The sequence below is a fragment of the Monocercomonoides exilis genome (genome assembly GCF_001643675.1).
Source record: "Monocercomonoides exilis strain PA203 chromosome Unknown scaffold11-1913109, whole genome shotgun sequence".
Lineage (NCBI taxonomy): Eukaryota > Preaxostyla > Oxymonadida > Polymastigidae > Monocercomonoides > Monocercomonoides exilis.
In genome coordinates, this window is record NW_027150556.1 from 1,443,802 (window position 1) to 1,461,758 (window position 17,957).

Below are 17,957 nucleotides of genomic sequence, written 5' to 3' on the forward strand. Positions count from 1 at the left end.
TTCAGGATTCTTTTGTTGATTTTCAAGTGAAGTTTTCGAACCGAAATTTTTGTGTGAAAAAATATGATTTCAAAAATAATCACCCATATATACCTTTGAACATTCATTCTTATTCAGTGAGTGCTTAACCCACCACTTCGTGCCAAACTCACACCCTATTCACATTTGCACGAGGATGCAAAACACAATTCAACGATTAAGAATTGAAAACCATTTGATCACAACAAATCACAACGTTAATAATCCAATTAAATATTTTGATCAGTCTCCGTTATTTTTTGTTCTTTCAAAATATTGCCAGTTTCTTCTTCAATCCAAAGACGATATTAATAGCCACTTTTACTGAAGCCAGAGAAAATAATAAAACAATTCTTTATTATTTCTAAGTATATCAGGCAATGATATTCGTCAATGTTATCTTTGATTCAAAATGACAAAAAAAGATATTTTGATATGCTTGATCACACCAAATAAAGATGACTGAAAAACCTGAATTATCATCAACTCAGTTGTGCAGAGTTCTTGCAACAAAGGAATATCGTGCATTCAAATCCCCTTCGAAAAAGCTTTTCGCGATTCGACAAAGTTTTTATGAGAAATATTCAACTGCCAAAAAAGCAAAAGTTTGGTCAAAAGATGCATGGAAAAGAGGGATAAGAGCTGAAAGAGCTGGCAGAGAAACTAGAAGGAATGGACACCCTCAGGCAATTACGAACGATAAATTGGAAACAACTGAAAACCAAGTTTTGGTTCTTTAATCTGACCAAACAATTGTTCGAATTCGCGATGTGCAAAACATGGTTTGTAATATGGGGGGAAATACGGACTTTCAAGCTTTTTATGCATATAGCATGAAAAAATTGTTTCGCTCATAACTTTATTTCGCTTTCTCAGATTTCAAAATAAAATTGATTTTCATATCCGTAAACAGGCATCGTTGAAATTAAAACATGAAGTTTTCCAACATTTCACAAATGTCAAATAATAGAACCATTTTTTAATATTTTTTGATATAAAATAGTCAATGAAAAGTGCATAATTTTTCAATGAAAATGACTGAAGTCAAATATTTTGTCCCATATTTATTTTCATGGTTTTTTAAACTTTTATGAACGTTTCAGTGTGCGGATCTCAAAGAAAAATCATCAAAACTAAAGAAAGAATTCAAAACAATCAACAAAATTTAAGTGAACAAATCAATTCGATGAAGTGATATACTAAAGGCTTCCATCGCTTAGGATGCAGATGTTGCATATATATCTGCGCAGTCACCCGAGAACATCAGAGGATGGTTCTCGGAATTGTTGAGCACTGCAACGGAATTCAATATCATAGCTGCGGACATTTTCAATTTTGATGAATCGTCAATCTCATGCGGGAAATCATCGAACAAATTGGTATTTTGCCTTAAAGGTCAAACTCCTCCACAAGTTCCCTTCGCTCCGAAAGTCCCGAATGCAACTATATGCCTTTGTATCTGCGCTGACGGATCCTCATTGCCACGATTTCTTCTTTGGCCAAAGAAAACACTCCCGAAAGAGTTTCGAACACTTTCTTCGTTTGATATCATATATATTTTTTCATCTTCCGGGTGGATCACTTAGGAAATCTTCAACTTCTTCATGATCAATTTTTGGATTCCTTTCATCGTATAGAAAGTCAAACCAACCACATATCATCGCGCCCTTCTGTTGATGGATTATCATTCAACACTTAATGAAAAAAAGTGATTGAATTAACAGAAAAAAAAAAACAACATCATTCTTTAATGGTTCCTGTCCAACATGACACACTCACATCAAGCATGCGATTCCTGTATTTTTTCTCGACTCAAATCCACTTTAAGTTACAAATTTGTTATTCCGTCTCCATTTTCTCTCACTTCCTATCGAGCCCAACTTGCAGATATTCTCCCCAAAGACTTGGCTACAACTTGTGTTCCATCAATAGTGAAGGCAGCATTTATGAAGACAGGGGTCTGGCCTGTTGCAGCAGCTCCAGTTGATTCCTGAATAATTTGAGTGCAAATCAAACCATCCTCAAGAAACAACGATCACCATTCTTTTTCACAGGATTGGTCTGATCAACTTCAAAAAAATTATTCTCCAACAAAAAGACAAAGAGTTTCAGCTTCATCGAAAACATGAGACATTAATTCTACAGAAATATCTTTCTTGTCAAAATAAACTTCATCAAACAAATCAATACTTCTTCTTCGCCGATGAGTACGAATCACATTCAACAACATTTCTTGAAGATTTGGATAGCTATGATTTGAAGAAACAACTTGAAGATACTAAAAAGCAACTTGCTTTTCTATGATCTTTATTTGAAGAAATTGAAAAATTTAAAGCTTCTTCGACACCTTCAACATTAAAAAACAAGCATTCTCGAAAAGAATTCAACATTCTTTTGTGAAACTCTTCTTCAGGCGATTATGAAAGAGAAATTAAACATATATAGAAAAAGAAAAAGATAATCCATAAAATAAACAACGATGATCCAAGTGGGGAAAGTGACTCTGATGAAAGATGAAAATTGGAATAAGAAAAACCAATCTAAAGAGCAGTTTCACCTGCTTTCAGCAAAAAAGAAATTGAATGTCGCAAAAAGTGGGTGATTATTTTTGAAATCAAATATTTTTACGGAAAAAGAATAATGCTCTTATTCACAGTTATATGCAAAACATTTTACAAAAAAGCTTTGCACACGAATTTATTATTGTCTTTCAAATGCATGTTGTCATTGAAAAACAGAGAAGCAAATTGATGATTCAAACATAAACATCAGAAAGATTTCTAAGTTATTGCGACAAATAGCAAATTCGAGAATTTTGTCAGATCAATTATGAAACCAAAAGGAATGACCCAAGTTTTGTTTTTCGTTATCTTTGATGTTTGTTTGTTTGCTTGTTTGTTTTCTCACGTGGAAAAGTTTGCAACTGCGAAACGTGATAATTGATGAAGAAGAAGGAAAAAGGAACACACTTAAAAATTTTTGTTCTTATTATGTTGGAAACAGATGATGTTGAAGTATTTTTAAAAATGAAATTCGCAACCTTTTAATCTTAAACACTTAACATTTATGCTGTTCTTTTTTTGAAGTACTTGTCCTTTTCTTTTATTTAAAGCTCAACTATTAGAAATGAATGGTGAACATATTTCAAAACATGAACTTTGAATTCAATATTTCGGTTGGGGTTTGGGACCAGGGGGAGGATAAAGCACCCATAGTGTGTTAAAATCAAATAAAAAAAGTGAAACAAAACAAAACCAAAACCAAAACCAAAACCAAAAAAAAAAAAAATAAAAAAAAAAAAAAAAAAAAAAAAAAAATTCCAATTTTATAAAATATATTAATGATATTGGTTTCTTTTATTTCTTTTTTCATTTTTTTTGTGACTGATGAAGAAATTTTTGTTCCTCTACTTTAACATTAACAAATTTGCTTTTATTTTGTTGTAAGAATGAAGTGGATGCAAATTATAAAAGGTGTTGAAAAAAGAAATATTTGAATTACAAGAATAACAAAAAATCTTAAAATAAAAACACACATAAATACTCTAAATAAAATCCACCAGTTGGGAAAATGAACGCAAAAACTGAATGAAGGAAAAATATCTAGCATTTTGATTTGTAATGGAGTTATGACAAGACAAAAAGAAGAAAGGGTAATGATTATGAAAAACTTTCAGCAAAAGAAATGAAAAAAATTTCATTTGACTCTCAAAACGCAATTAATTTCAGAAAAATAAAGAATATCATTTTTTTTTTTAAAAAAAGGATATAGCTTTAAAAACAATGATTCAAGCATTGTCATGAACAAAATAAATCAGACGAAAGTCAAAATAAAAATGAAAATTTCAAAGCGTATGGCTGATCCTTTTTGAAATCAAACTTTCGTTCGAGTTTTCAACAAAAAAATTTTTATCTCAATGAGAAAAACGAAAAAAAAGGAACAAAACACAAGTTAAAACTTCCAATAAAGAAGTATATACAAAAACAAATAATCTTTATTATCCCATTGAGGAAAATTTTATCATCAAAACTCGAACGAAAGTTTTATTGCAAAAAGGATCAGCCATGTTCCAAAAAAATGAACATGAACAATCGAATTGATATTTTCACACAGAAACAAGATGAAATTAAAAAACATTTCCTCCCTTGAAAAAGAAAATAATAATTTGAAACATCTTTCTGAATGAGCCGGAATTCAAAGAATGCATAAAAAAGTGTTTGTTGCAAATAAAAGGTTGATTTCATTGAATTGAAATCATCAAATGAGGAATAATTCCATTCACAAATGCATAATTTGAAAAACATAAAGAAATGTGGATGCTTTCAATTTTCAATGATTCTCAATTTGATTTGTTGTTGGGTTGTGAAAAACGCGATTTGATAAATTCAGAATCAAAAATACAAAAAGGCAATAAATTCTTGCTGGATTGCAAAGAAATTCTGCTTTTTCAAATATCCTTTTCGAACAAACACAAATGAATTCATTTTTCAACATCGAAATTGCCAACAAATGCAAAATCAATCACATTCAATGACTATTTATCACAAAAAGGAAATCAGCCAAAACAGAAATACATTTATAAAAGCAAAAATAAGAAAAAAAGAAACGGCTCAAATCTTGATTTTCGAGAATTACAATGACTGGAAAAAAAGGGAAAAATAGTTGAATGGATAAAGACAATGATAAAGAAAAATAGAAAAAAAAAATCAAGAAAAAAGGAAAAAAAAGGGAGAAAAAAAGGGGGAAGAAATTGAAAAAAAAAAGTAATTAAAAAATGAGAAAAACAATGAGAAAAATGCAAAATAAAGATAAAGAGAATGATAAAGAAAGACAGAAAAAAAAAAAAAATCGGAAAGGAAAATGTGCTGAAAAAGAAGAAGAAAGCAATTCATTTGTGGGTAATCGTTCAATGCAAATATTTCAACTCAAAAGCTATGTCACTCTTCATAAGAGCAAAGCTGGATAACCCTTGACACAAATCATCTTCCTCAACAATCCCGCTTGTAAATAATAACTCATAGAAATTATGTTTCACATTTGAAATCGTGTCATTTCTCCATTTTCATTTTTTCTGTTTCTCACATCAGTATCCTTTATTCCTTCTTTGTTATGTTTGATTGATCTTTCACTGTCCCACAATTGCATTCACAAATGACCAAAGGCTCATCACCTGTCAGCCATCCGCTCTCCTTCTCACCATCTTCAGACCCTCCATAATCAACAGCATCTGAAATCGTCATGATCAATGCTCCAGGAGGGAATCGCTGGATGAACTCTCTCTTCATATCCACAAGACTCATCCTTTCATTTGGCTCTCCTTGCCAACACTTGCATATCGCCTTTTTCAATGAACACTCACCCAAACTTTGAATAGTCGGCCTCTCCCCATTCACAATCTTATCTCCAGCAATCGTTGCCTCATATTCTCCAAACGGGATCTGGAGCGTCAGGCACTCACACAGCATCATCCCAATCGAGAATGCCGCCGACTCCTTTGTTGCTTCCATCTTCTTGTTCATCTGCAGCTCAGGCGCCTTCCACCTCAAACACTCTTTTTTGAAACTATCTTCTTCCTCAAATGCTGATGAGGGCAGGGAGTCGCTTTCATCATCATCACTGGCAGATGTTACAACTGTTGATGAAGAAATAGATGAGGAATCAGAGTCATCTGAAGAACAGTCCGAGTGCAAGGCAATGCAGATGACCATATGTTCCGAGAACAGCACAATGTGTGGGCTCAGATTAGCCAGCGAAAGCAATTCTTTTTCTTCATCAAATGAGTGGAGTGCTCCATTCGCCACCCAGAACAGGATTTGGGCAGCTGTCATTTCTCTCTCCTGGAGAGTGCCTATTGCCATCTCTTTTTTCTCATTTCTTCCGTGCAGCAGCATGAACAGAGAATCCCTCAGATCCACAATCAGCTTCTCATGAGGAGATGAACAGGCCATGGCATCCACCAGATTGGACATGGACGAGGTGGTTGGGCACAGATCCTCCCCGCGAACAAAAGTTGAATCTGAGTCTGTTGTTGAAGTGGATGTGACCGATGGAGATGGTGTTCTCTTTCTCGTCTCCTCCTCTTCATCCACTTTCTCCAGCACCCATTGAGGAATCTTGTCTGAATCTCTTCCCAGGATGTATTCAGTGGAACCACTTTCAGAAAGAAGGTGCTCTGATGATTCGGAATGTTCCATATTCGTCTCATATATTCTCTTCTTCATCCTCTCTTCATTCTTCTTCTCTGCTTCTCTCTCTGCTCTTCTCCACTGCTCCTCAGGCGACATCTCCATCGTCACCATCTCAATCAGCTTCGGATCCTTCTTCACTGTGTCATTCACAATCACTTCCAGCTCTTCAGTCCTTCTCTTTTGCTTTCTCCACCTAATAGTCACAGCAACAATTATCAACAACAAGATGATAAATACAATGCAAGAAACGACAATTATAATCCACAATGAATTGACTCCTTTTCCGCTTTCAACAGATTTTTCATCTCCAATTGATTTGGGCTCGCTTCTATTCTTCAATATGAACGATTCTGTTTTTGATGGAAACGATGGATTTCCAAACAAAACATGCACGCTCACCTCAATTTCGTCTCCGCAACTGCTGATGAGATCTTTTGCAACACTCCCTTCAACTTCTCTTTCTGACAAGAATCCACTTGAATCAAAATCATGTTTTTCAATCTCCTTCTCATCTCCCTTTCTCTTCACAACTGAGAATGACATATTGCATGGAACAAGAAGCATCCCTTTGAATGTCAACTTCATTCTTTCTGTCTCTTCAATTGCTTCCACACTCTCCAACACAGGAATGAAGAATGATGAATCCCTTTCTGAAACAATCCCTTCAAAACTGCACCCTTCATTCAACATCCAAAGTGAAGTGTTTCTTTCCCATCCATCTCCTCCTTTCAAACTCATCACATTCAATGTTCCTGAATCTGAACAGATCACATTCCTTCTCAATGATGGATATCCTTCAATTGAGGGATTATTGTCAATGAACTCTCCTTTTTCAATATTTAAATTGCCTCCTCTCATTGTTATTCCACCTTCTGATGAATTCGATAATGTCGAATCTTTCATCATCACTGAACTCTTCACAACATCCACAAGAGATCCTTCCCATCTGCACATCTCTTCTTCTGTATTTGAATTCTTTTCATTTCTTTCCTTTGAACTCCCATCAAAAATGCAACTGTCCATTTTCACATCTGTGCAATCCTCCACTTTCATCAATTTTCCTTTTGCTTTGTTTGAACTGATTCCATATGTTGTGCAATTTGTCAATTGCACCGTCTTTTTCATTTCCAAGCAAGATATCAATGATTCTTCATTTCCCTCAACTGTGATATTTTCTGAATGAAACTTTTCCATGTTTAATTGCCCACATTCAATAATTTCAACAAGCGAGTGAGAAACTGTTGAATTACAAATCATTAACGAATCAATTGATGATGAAAGTGGAGATGAAAGAGATAATGCAGATTTTTGAAGAATAAGATCTGAAATTGTGCATCCATCAAGTTGCAATTCTCCATTTTCAATATTTATAAGATGAAATGGAATGCTTGCAAGTTCTGCATTTCCTTCTTCTATTAATCGTTTTGTAGTGAATGAGCAATTCACAATTTCAAGAATTCCTCCCTCTGGTGATATCAGCGATTTATGTAAAGAGATGAAATTCGAATCAAATACAAAGTTCACCCTCATCAATGAGACTGTTCCAGTTGTTATCACCAATGCCCCTCTTGCTCTTGAAATTCCTGATTTCACTTCAACTTCACACATCTCTCTGCTCTTCGAACTCAGGCTCATCTCATCCAGATTCATTTCTCCACCTATCATACTCTCTTCAATAACAATCATCACACTCATGAAATCTGAAGTCAGATGCGTCAGGCCATAATCAATTGAATCACATGGAAGTATGTTTGTTCCACATTGCCTCTCATCCGATCCATTCACACTGCTCACGATGATTGTGTCGCTCTGATGAATCGTCACGAATTCAATCAGATTTGTGTCGTCCTTATATTCACAGTCATCTCTTCCATATATCGCATTAATTCGTGAATAATGATTCTCTCGAAGATCAAATTGGAATTGCCTTTCATTGATCTGAGATGTAATGTTGAAGCATTCAATGAAAATATCATTCCCCACTTTAGCTGTGTTCGCATTGAACTTCATTCCCACAAATGTGAAATTGAGAAACCCTCTTTCCTCTGTTGCCAAATATACTCCTCCTCCTTTCCCTGAACTAAGGCTGCAACTGCAATGACTGATTTCGGACTTAATCATCTTCATTGATCCAGATGCACCTAACGTGAAGAATATTGCCCCTCCTTTTTCACTTGATTCTGCTTTGTCTTCTGTGATGTTGCTCGAATTCACAACCAAACAAATCTTATTCTCACTCTTTGACTCCAAAATGCTTGCTCCATTGTCACTTCTCTTCACTCCTGAAAATGACGAATTATCAATGTCGAGACTCATTTCCTTACCCACTTCATTTATCTTCAATCCTGGTTCAGATTCCTTGATTGATAAAATACATCCTCCACTTTCATTCAATGATTCCACTCGAACATTCACCAAATGGCAAATAATTCCAGAATCATGAATGACAAAAATACTGTTTCCAACATTGCACGATTCCATCGACAAATCATTCACTTCCACACTTCCTCCAATCACATCCACAAATACACTATCAAATCCATTATTCACTTCTGCTTCTGAATGGAATGAACATTCACTTATCATCAATTCTCCATTTTTGTTTGAAATAATTGTTTTGGCTGAGTCGTCAAATCCAGATGTCAGTTGCAGTTGGATATTTGTCAATTCAAAATGATCATCATTTTCTATAAAATATTCCAATTGATTTCCAACTGCCTTTTCAAATTTCAATATCGCTTTCACATTCTCTTCTCCCATCGATGAAGATTTTTTGATCTGATAATTGGATAGGTCATATGAATCTCGAATATCAGTTGATCCTTCAATTTGAATTGTTTTATTTCCTTCTCCGTCTTTCATGTTTTCCATCCCTTTCCACATTGTAAAACAAGGCTCTTCCTCGCTTCCACAACGTGCAACATCAAATCCTTCTGTTGAGATAAATATCTCAATTGAGCTGTATGGAATCAGAAACATGAATAAATCTTTGTTTGAATGAAAGTCATCACTCCCTACAAACAAATTGTTATCATCTTTCATTGATGTGCAATCAAACTTGAATGACTCATTTGTCACAGTTGAATTAAAATCCTTACCCAAAATGAATGCATTCTTTCCAATGGCTGCATTATTATTCTCAAAAATTACACCAGCATCAAAAAGAAATGGCTTCTCATTCAAACAATTTTGGCAATCCAAATACAAGAATCCTCCTTTTCCATTGCTTGATGAAAGCGAACAAGATGAAGCATTTGTTGATTTCATCACCAATTCTTCATTCCCTTGCAATGTCACTTTTGCAACGCCTCCTTCTTCACCACTGCCCTTGTTCACAATGTTTGAAAAGTTGTTGCTCTCAAATACAACAGAAGAAGCCATCACTAATGGTGATTTGACAAATGAAGATCCTTTAAAACTGCATCCTTTCAATGTGCAACTTCCAGATGTTGTGCATATCAACGAGTATTGAATGGCCGTTGATGATTGAATTTCAAATAAACAGGCTTCAAGTTGAAGATTTCCTCTCGATGATATCAAAGAATTCATATTTGGCTCAAATTGACTTGGGATCTGCAACTTCAAAGATAGCAAGTCGAGTGAGACAGTTGATGAAATAACAGATGAAGTTGTTGCAGAATCTCCATTGATAGTCCCTTCAAAATGAATTGGCCTGTGTTTAATGGCATCCGCCTCATTCACACGCCCATCAATCACAAGTGCATCTTGAAACGAAAAAATATTTTCAATTGTCCCTTCATCTTTCACTTTAACTTTCCTTTCTCCTTCTGTTCCACTTCTGTCAATGCGGTCAATTCCACTTTTCATCGATTGACATGGGAATATTTCGCTTCCACATCCCAATGTGTCATGCCCACCAGTCGATACAGACACCTCCATCCACTTCAAAGAAACAAGAAACACTCGAAGATCCATTTCCACATATTTCATATCTTCCCCGACAAATGCATTCCCATCCTCCTTGTAATCAGAACAATCAAATGCAAAACGCTCCGTGTTAACAGTGTTCACCAGATTCTCACTCATCACAAATATGTTCTTCCCAACAGTTGCCCTGCACTCCGAAAATGATATCGATGAGAGCTGAAACCCTCCTTCATTCAAACTGCAATCCAGATATATCCCTCCACCTCTTCCTCCGAAACTTGCATCCTCGCTCACACAACAGCTGGATAAAGTGGAATCACACACTGAAAACGTATTGGCAGAGGTAGATGAGGTGAATGAGATGCACCCACCATTGGTGGCAGTCTGTTGGTTTTGTGGAGCTGAGTTGATGCTGTTCATTGTGCAGTTGGAGAGGGAGAGGGAGAGGGCAGGGGAGGTGGAAGAGGAGAGGACACAGCTGGCGGGGGAGGCTGTGGAGGTGATGTCGGTGATGTTGGAGGAGTTGAGGGTGAGTGGAGCAGTGAGGGAGGTGAGGTGGAAGATGCTTTGGCTGCTGAGGGGGAGACTGGTGATTGCTGTGTGGTTGAGGGCGAGGGAGCCAGCAGTGAGGAAGAAGAGGGGTGTGGTGATTGGTGATGAAGATGAGGTTGTTCCAGTGATGGTGATTGTGTTGAGGTTGAGGGAAGGGGAGTTATCGGAAAGGTGGAAGAGGATGGGGGTGATGGGATTTGAGGAGTTGTGGACGATGGCGAGGGCAGAGACTGTGAGGGAGCCCTGGGTTTGTTGGAAGAGGGCAGAAGAGGCAGATGGATCTGGCGAAGGAGTTGTTGATAATGATGACAAGGATGAAAATGATGAAAATGATGATGTTGATTGTGATGACTGTGAATATGAGATTGGTGGTTGGGGAATGCCGCTGGAGGCGATAGTGGTGGCATCTGTGCCATTTCCTATGATTTTTGTATTAAAAGCAAGGAAGATAAGTGCCTGGATGGGAGCAAAGGTGGATTTGAGAAGGATGAGGGAGGCATCTCGGAGGAGGGCGAAGCCACTGAGGGTATATTCGATGGTGGCACATGGGCTTTGATGTGTTTTGCCACATGCATCAATGTCTGATCCTCCATTTGCAACGATTTTATTTCGGGCAATGAGAGGGAGCCAACTGTTGAATGTTTCGTTATCTGCAGTTCCACAATTCCAAACTCTTTTTGATAGGGTTGTTGATCTGCAATTCTCGAATGGAGATTGTGTGATGATGTTTCCACTGAAGTACACATCATTCCCCTTGCCATTAGAAGCGATGTTGTCATCGAAGAAACAGAAAGTGATGTATTTCATTCCATTCATCCAGTTATATGTTGAATAAAGATTAATGGCAGCACCTCCATAATGTGTTGAGGCAGTCAATATGTTGTTTACGAATTGGCAATCATTGATTAAAAACTTGTTTGGCTTGTAACTTGGAGGATTATAAAACGTTAGAGAACCAGCAGCATCACCACCGGAATTTGAGATGCACTTGCATTTAGAAAACAAGAATTGGCAAGTTAAATTCATGTAATAGATGGCAAAAAACCAACCAGTTCCGTATGAGTCTGTAATCGAACAACTTTCGACTTTGTTTTCAGTGAACGAATAATCAGAATTAGTTTGATTGCAATAGACATAAGCAGCTCCTCCATTAGCAGCTGAACAGCTTGTGAAATTGGATTTTGTGATGTTTAACTTTAACGAAAGATTACAATATAACGCTCCACCATGATCGCTGGTTGAACAATTGCTGAATGAGCAAGAAGCGATTGTGAGATTTGCATTTGCACAATAAACACAAAGCGCACCACCAGATGAAGAGCCACCATTAGAATCATTCCATTCGCACCATTCAAAGAGATAGCTATTCAAATCAGTAAAGGACAATCGACTTAATTTCTCTCTGTGAGTTTCATTTCCAATATGAACCACAGGAGCATTTGATGAAGAACGTGTTTGGTGGAGAAAAGAGGTGTTGAAGGCAGAGAGAGAAGTGGAGGGGCTGTTGATGTTGGGGAGGATGGCACCATCGATGGGGTTGTGGGTGCGGATGAAGATGGTTGAGTGGATGGAGAGGGATGAGTGAAAAGAGAAGGAGGGGATTGTATTGGTGTTGATGTTGGTGGAAGAGAGAGAAGAGGAAGAGGTGGTTGAGATGAATGAATTGAGTGAGTGGGAGGAAAGGGATGGGAGAGATGAATGGGATTGGGGAGATGAGATGTTGGAGAAGAGGGAGTTTGAGAGATGGAGATGGAGGTGGATTTGGAGGTGGGGATGGGATTGGTCATGGTTATGGAGAGGGGAAGGGGAAGGGAAAGGGGAAAGGGAAGGGGAAGGTGAAGGGGAAGAAAAGGAAGAGGAAGAGGATGAGGGTGAGGAAGATGAAGGAGAAGAGGAAAGGGATGGAGAAGGAGAAGGGGATGGGGAAGAGAGGGAAGAAGAAGAGAAAAGGAAAGGCTGGATGAGGGGGATGAAGGAGGAGAAAGAGGAGCGGGAGATGGAGAAGGAGGTTTGGATTGGGGAGTGGGCGTCTGGGAGGAGATTGTTTGGGGTGGAGAAGAGGGGGAAGTAGAGGATGGCTGGTTGGTGGGTGGTGAAGGAGAAGTTTGTGAGGGCGATGGAGGAATGGGCAGAGACGAAAAGTGGATTGTTTGTTGCTGGATGGATTTGACAAGTGGAGGAGCAGATGGAGGCAGCGGAGTGGTGTTGGGCAGTGAGGAGTGGACAACCGGTGAGGGGGATGATGTTGAGATGTGTCACACACAAGGAGGTGTTGATGATATTTAGACTTGATTGAGTACTGCAAATGCATTTGTCAACTGCATTTTCATTTTTTGCTGCATAAATGCCATTTTTATTGTAATATTTGTTGCTGTGTGTTTCAATACTTATCGTGCTTTTTGGCATCTCCCAATTCATTTCTTGTTGATTTTGTTTTTCAGCAATGCCTCTGCCATTGCAGCAATTTGCAACAACTAACACCAGAGCAACAATATTGAATTCAACTTTTGCGCTGGTTGAGAACCTCGCCATGTAAGAAGATGAAAGAAAAAACTGAAAATAAAAATTCTTGCACCCAATATATTTGCCAGATTCATAAAAAATATTTTTGTTGAACACGTTTAAAGAAGAATTTTTCATATTCTTTAAAATGAAAATTATTTATTGCAACTTCATGTTTCAAATATTTGTTTGTATTTGTTTTTGCTTTGTTTTTGAAAATCATGTTTAACTTTGAAAAATATTTGTTGAAATTTCTTTTCAAAAAACATTTATTTTTGAGTATCGAAATACCAATAATTTTTAAAAAGCTATTAAATCAATTGACAGATTGAAACTTTTCATTGTTAAAGGTGAATGAATCGCTCTCCAAAGAAATTTCTTTTTAGACAAACGAAATGTTTCATGTGATTGTTTTTTGATAAGCAATAGGGGATAATTATAATTATAATTTTAATTATTGTTTTGTTTTGCGTGTTATATATATAGATATATATTTTAGAATTATGTTCCACTCAATTATTTCTCATATTTTTTTTTTTATTTGTTTTTATTTTCTTTTTAATCGTGCGTGGGAATGAAAGACTTAATATAATTTGATGGAGAAAAAAATTGGAACAAATCGTTGAATTTTTCAAAAGAGAAAAAATATTGCTCCATTAAAGCAAAGCAAAATTTCATCACTCCATTAATACACAAAAGAAACACATAAAACAACTCTTTCCATGTATTATATTCATAATTTCAAAGAGCCTTAACGAAAATGGTTCAGCCTTTTCGACAAAAAATACAAACAAATTGGGTTTCGGGTCTTCAAACTTTGCATAGTAATCATTTCGCATTTGAAGCGCTTTCTCAACTGTCTCATTATCACTTCATGATTCTTTTTTTGTCCTTTTTGAGTTCCGCACTTCTCCGTTTGGTTCCCTTTCATCTATTTCAGAGAACTCATCAAATGCGACAACTTCCTCGTCCTCTGCAAACTTTCTCATTTTAAGTTTCGCTCTCAGCCACATTTGCTTCCGAACACCAAAGTTATATTTGTTTTCACCCTCTTCGTGCATTCACGCAAATCTCAACTCTAAATTCCCGCGTTTTCTTCCATAAAAAGTCAAAAAAATCTTAAAAGCATCAAATGGAACAATTAAAGAACAATGCAAAAGCCAAAATGCAGCTTGATTGAACCATCCAGCTTCAGCGGGACAAGAATCAAAAATGGAAGCACAATCACACTAGCGCCTGCCAGTCCAACTAAAATAAGCGCTTTGTCAGTGTGTGTCTATGCTTCTCCAAATTTTCTATCACAACAGAACATGACAAAGAAGCGAGCACAGATGATCAAAATACTCAAAATTGGCAGCATAAATATGTCGTGCCATTCATGTGATGTCAAACTCACTAAAACTCGATAAATGTGTGCTGTTTAACATCATGCAATGCATTTTGCGAGAAAAAAAAAGAAAAAGAAAAGAAAAGATTAATTATTGGTCATATGGAATTCATCAGTCAGATCAAACCGTCTGTTTTCAGTGAAGCAATCACGAAAAACATCAGCATAACACCAGCTGAAATGACATCCAACAGCAACTCCGTGTATTTGAAAATGAAGCTGCCTGTTCATATTCACTCACCAATATTGCAACAAATATCAAAGCAGTAAGTCAAAAAATACGGCCATATGAACAGAAATATTGGAATGTGCTTCCAAAAATAATCGAAATACACCACAGTCAATTGAATCACTCCATTGACAATGCTCCACAATTTGTTTGAATATTCGCACTTTTTCACACACGAAATGAAATAATCAACAAAACAATACGATCCAATCAGAAGCATTGAAAATGTCAAAGTGTCTGCAAATGACTTTTTGGCAGCTTCTCCGTTCACTCTCACTCGAAAAGCAATTTTAATGTTCCTCAAGAAAATGAGCAATTCAAGCACTAACAAAAATATACAGCCATGAATCGCAAAATTGAACAAATCGATGTTTTTTTTAAGTCGTTTTTTTCAGCTTTTTCTAATTTTCCCCAGAAATCCGTGGAAAACCTTGCATGGACGCCAGCTCTTTGGATATTCTTAATGCAACAGAGAACTTTCACACAAAACTCATAAATTAAAGTTAAATAACCAGTCAAAGAAAAAAAAGTGCTCAAATTATTCATCACGCAAACTGTAATGTGTCTTTCCATCCATTTGCGCTCACCCTGTATTTGTAGCTCTCTTCCCAGTCTTCTTCAGAATTTGGCAGAAATTTGGTAATGCCCTGAAATGCATTTTCTGGTAGAAGGCAAATTTTGTTCATGAAGGGAATTATCGCTCTGCACTTTATTCTCACACGTCTGTTCAACCAGTGGGAAGAGGAAATGCGAAGCGTCAAATATTGTTTCCTTCTTTGTTAAAAAATGAAAAAACAAAAAATACAAATTCTTCCGTGTGCGTGAGGAGATTGAATTGGAGATTCACCTGCAACAACGAAGGAATCGTAGGGCAATTGCATTTTCCAAAGATTCTATTTGCAATTATCGACAAACAAATACGACAAATATGGTTTCATCAAAAAATATGGGACGAGATTTTTTGCTTTATGAATTTTGTTCCGCACAATCTTTTCAAAGATTTTCCTCAACTTTTTAATATTTAAATATTTTATTTTACATGGGAAAGTTAGAATTGCAAGTATTCGATACAGAAATAGTGGAACAAATCATCTATTTTTTCATAAATGCAAGAATTCTGACCCATATTGAAAATATTAACTCAAACATCTTCAAAATATCATCGGGAAGGCTGCCCCAATAAATCGATTCCAAAACATAAAATATTGCAAATGAAACACATCCACACCTAAACATGCATCTGCAGCACGCTTGGAAGAGCTTTATCTCCTTTTCATGAAAAACAATAATTTCAATTTTTGGTTTTATGGAATTGAATTTGGTATTATCATTCGATTTTTGCTTTTCTTATAAAATTTAATTGAAAAAAATATTTCCCCGGTCAAATCAAAGTGATTGCATTTGAGCATGACAACCAATGATTCAATGGATAAATTATTAACGAATATCAAACTATTTGTGTCAAATCAATTGGGATAACAATCCAAAGAATCTGAAACTTTATAAACAATGGTTGCTCTTTCAGAACGAAGCTAAAATATATTCAAAAAAATATTGGATAAAAAGCAATTGATTACTATTTGTTTGTTTTGAATTTTCAAAGAATCCCATTGAAGAATAGAAATCGTGAAAACATTTTAAAAATTATTCAACAATCAAATTTAACCGTGTATAACTAATTTCTCTATGTTCACATCCAAAGAGAGACAATTGTTAATCGAACAATTGAAATATGTTAAAGAATACTCATATCCTTATTCCTCCAATTTTTCAAATAAGTGTCTCTTCAGCGCATTCCACTTTGTATCGCATTCACATTGTTCTATTTTTTTGTTCAAGTTTCCCAAAAAATCATCAAAGAACGTCAGGCACGAGTCAGCTATCTCATCAATCAAATTCGACTCATTGATTCCTTCCAAAACAAAATCAATAAATCCGCTTTTTATCAGATCTTCATCATTAACATCTCTTTTGCACCCCATTGTTTCAAGAATATCAATGCTCACATTGACAAGGTGAGCATCAAAGTCTTTCACCAATCTGCACGCATTCGCAACGCACCCAATCAATTTCGCATATCCATGTTTTCCATTCAACCTCGAATTTTGAAAGAAATCCCAAATTAAATGGATCCATTTCTGAATAATACAGATACATTTCATCTCTTCTCCATCTCGTTCGTTTCTCTTTTTCCTCCAATCCACTGACTTTGTGATTTCTTCCAACTCCTTCATTGCTTCTCCAGGAAAGTGCAGCTGTTCTGAAATCTCTTGTTCCAATCCTTTGTCTCTTTCAAAGCCCTTCATCAAAATTTTCCAAGCAGGTTGATAGGCAAGATGTGAAAGGTTGTGATATTGTTGATGATATATGACTATTTCAGAGACTTCCTTCAAATACTGTTTTCTTTTAACTTCCTTTTTGTTCAAATAAAATCCAATAATCAGAGTGAAAATATTCAAGATCATACCTTCGAAATATCAACATTACTCAAGGCAAGAAAAGCCATTTCCACTTCTTTTTGCTCTTCTTTGCTTTCTTACTTGTTCGTGGATACATTCAGAAGGCAAGGCACACAAATCGACAATAATTCTTCTGGTGTTATTTCGAAGTTGCAATGCAGGCAAAAATAGCATTCACTAACATCAATGAGTGCCTATTTTCTGTCACTCCATTCTTTTTTTCCTTATCAATTATCATTGCTTTGATTCTTCTGCACATCAACGAATCGTCAAAACTTCTGAACCAAGAACCAGCCAATATTTTGCAATATCCAGCATGCTTTAATAATGAAATTGTATTTTCGTCTGACAACTTCATTTCTTCGTTCATTTTTTCAATTTCGAAGAATGCATTTGAATCAAAGATTAATTCCATTTCATTTTAATCCATTTTTTCCATCAATTCATTCAATTCCTCAATTTTCTGTTTTTGCATAAAAGGAAGACAACTTTTCAGTTCAGAAATCATTTCTTTATTTCAATATCGAAATAAATCTAAATCTCTCATTTTTAAAAAAGTTTTTCAAACTTTCAAACATTTCATTCCGAAGAATCTCCTGGTTTCTATCTCCAACTGCACTCATTATTATTGTTATCTCAATTTTAAATGTGAATGCTATTACGACTCAGGTTGGTTGTTTATAAGAATATAAAAACGTGGGGCTATAAATTTATCTTGACCTTTTTTCTTTATC

The 17,957-nt window shown here is 35.9% G+C and overlaps 3 protein-coding genes across 3 annotated transcripts; 2 read left to right on the forward strand and 1 right to left on the reverse strand.

The window, feature by feature from the left end:
• Positions 1-5,111: 5,111 nt before the first annotated feature.
• MONOS_7872 (uncharacterized protein) lies at positions 5,112-10,253 on the reverse strand (the record flags this gene model as incomplete). The annotated part of the gene is made up of 1 exon (XM_067878232.1): positions 5,112-10,253. One exon carries the CDS (start codon positions 10,251-10,253, stop codon positions 5,112-5,114), a length of 5,142 nt encoding a protein of 1,713 aa, XP_067731705.1.
• Positions 10,254-10,455: 202 nt separating this feature from the next.
• Positions 10,456-11,202, forward strand: MONOS_7873 (uncharacterized protein; the record flags this gene model as incomplete). The annotated part of the gene is made up of 1 exon (XM_067878233.1): positions 10,456-11,202. One exon carries the CDS (start codon positions 10,456-10,458, stop codon positions 11,200-11,202), a length of 747 nt encoding a protein of 248 aa, XP_067731706.1.
• Positions 11,203-12,261: 1,059 nt separating this feature from the next.
• Positions 12,262-12,717, forward strand: MONOS_7874 (uncharacterized protein; the record flags this gene model as incomplete). The annotated part of the gene is made up of 1 exon (XM_067878234.1): positions 12,262-12,717. The coding sequence occupies one exon, from the start codon at positions 12,262-12,264 to the stop codon at positions 12,715-12,717; it is 456 nt and encodes a 151-aa protein (XP_067731707.1).
• Positions 12,718-17,957: the final 5,240 nt, after the last annotated feature.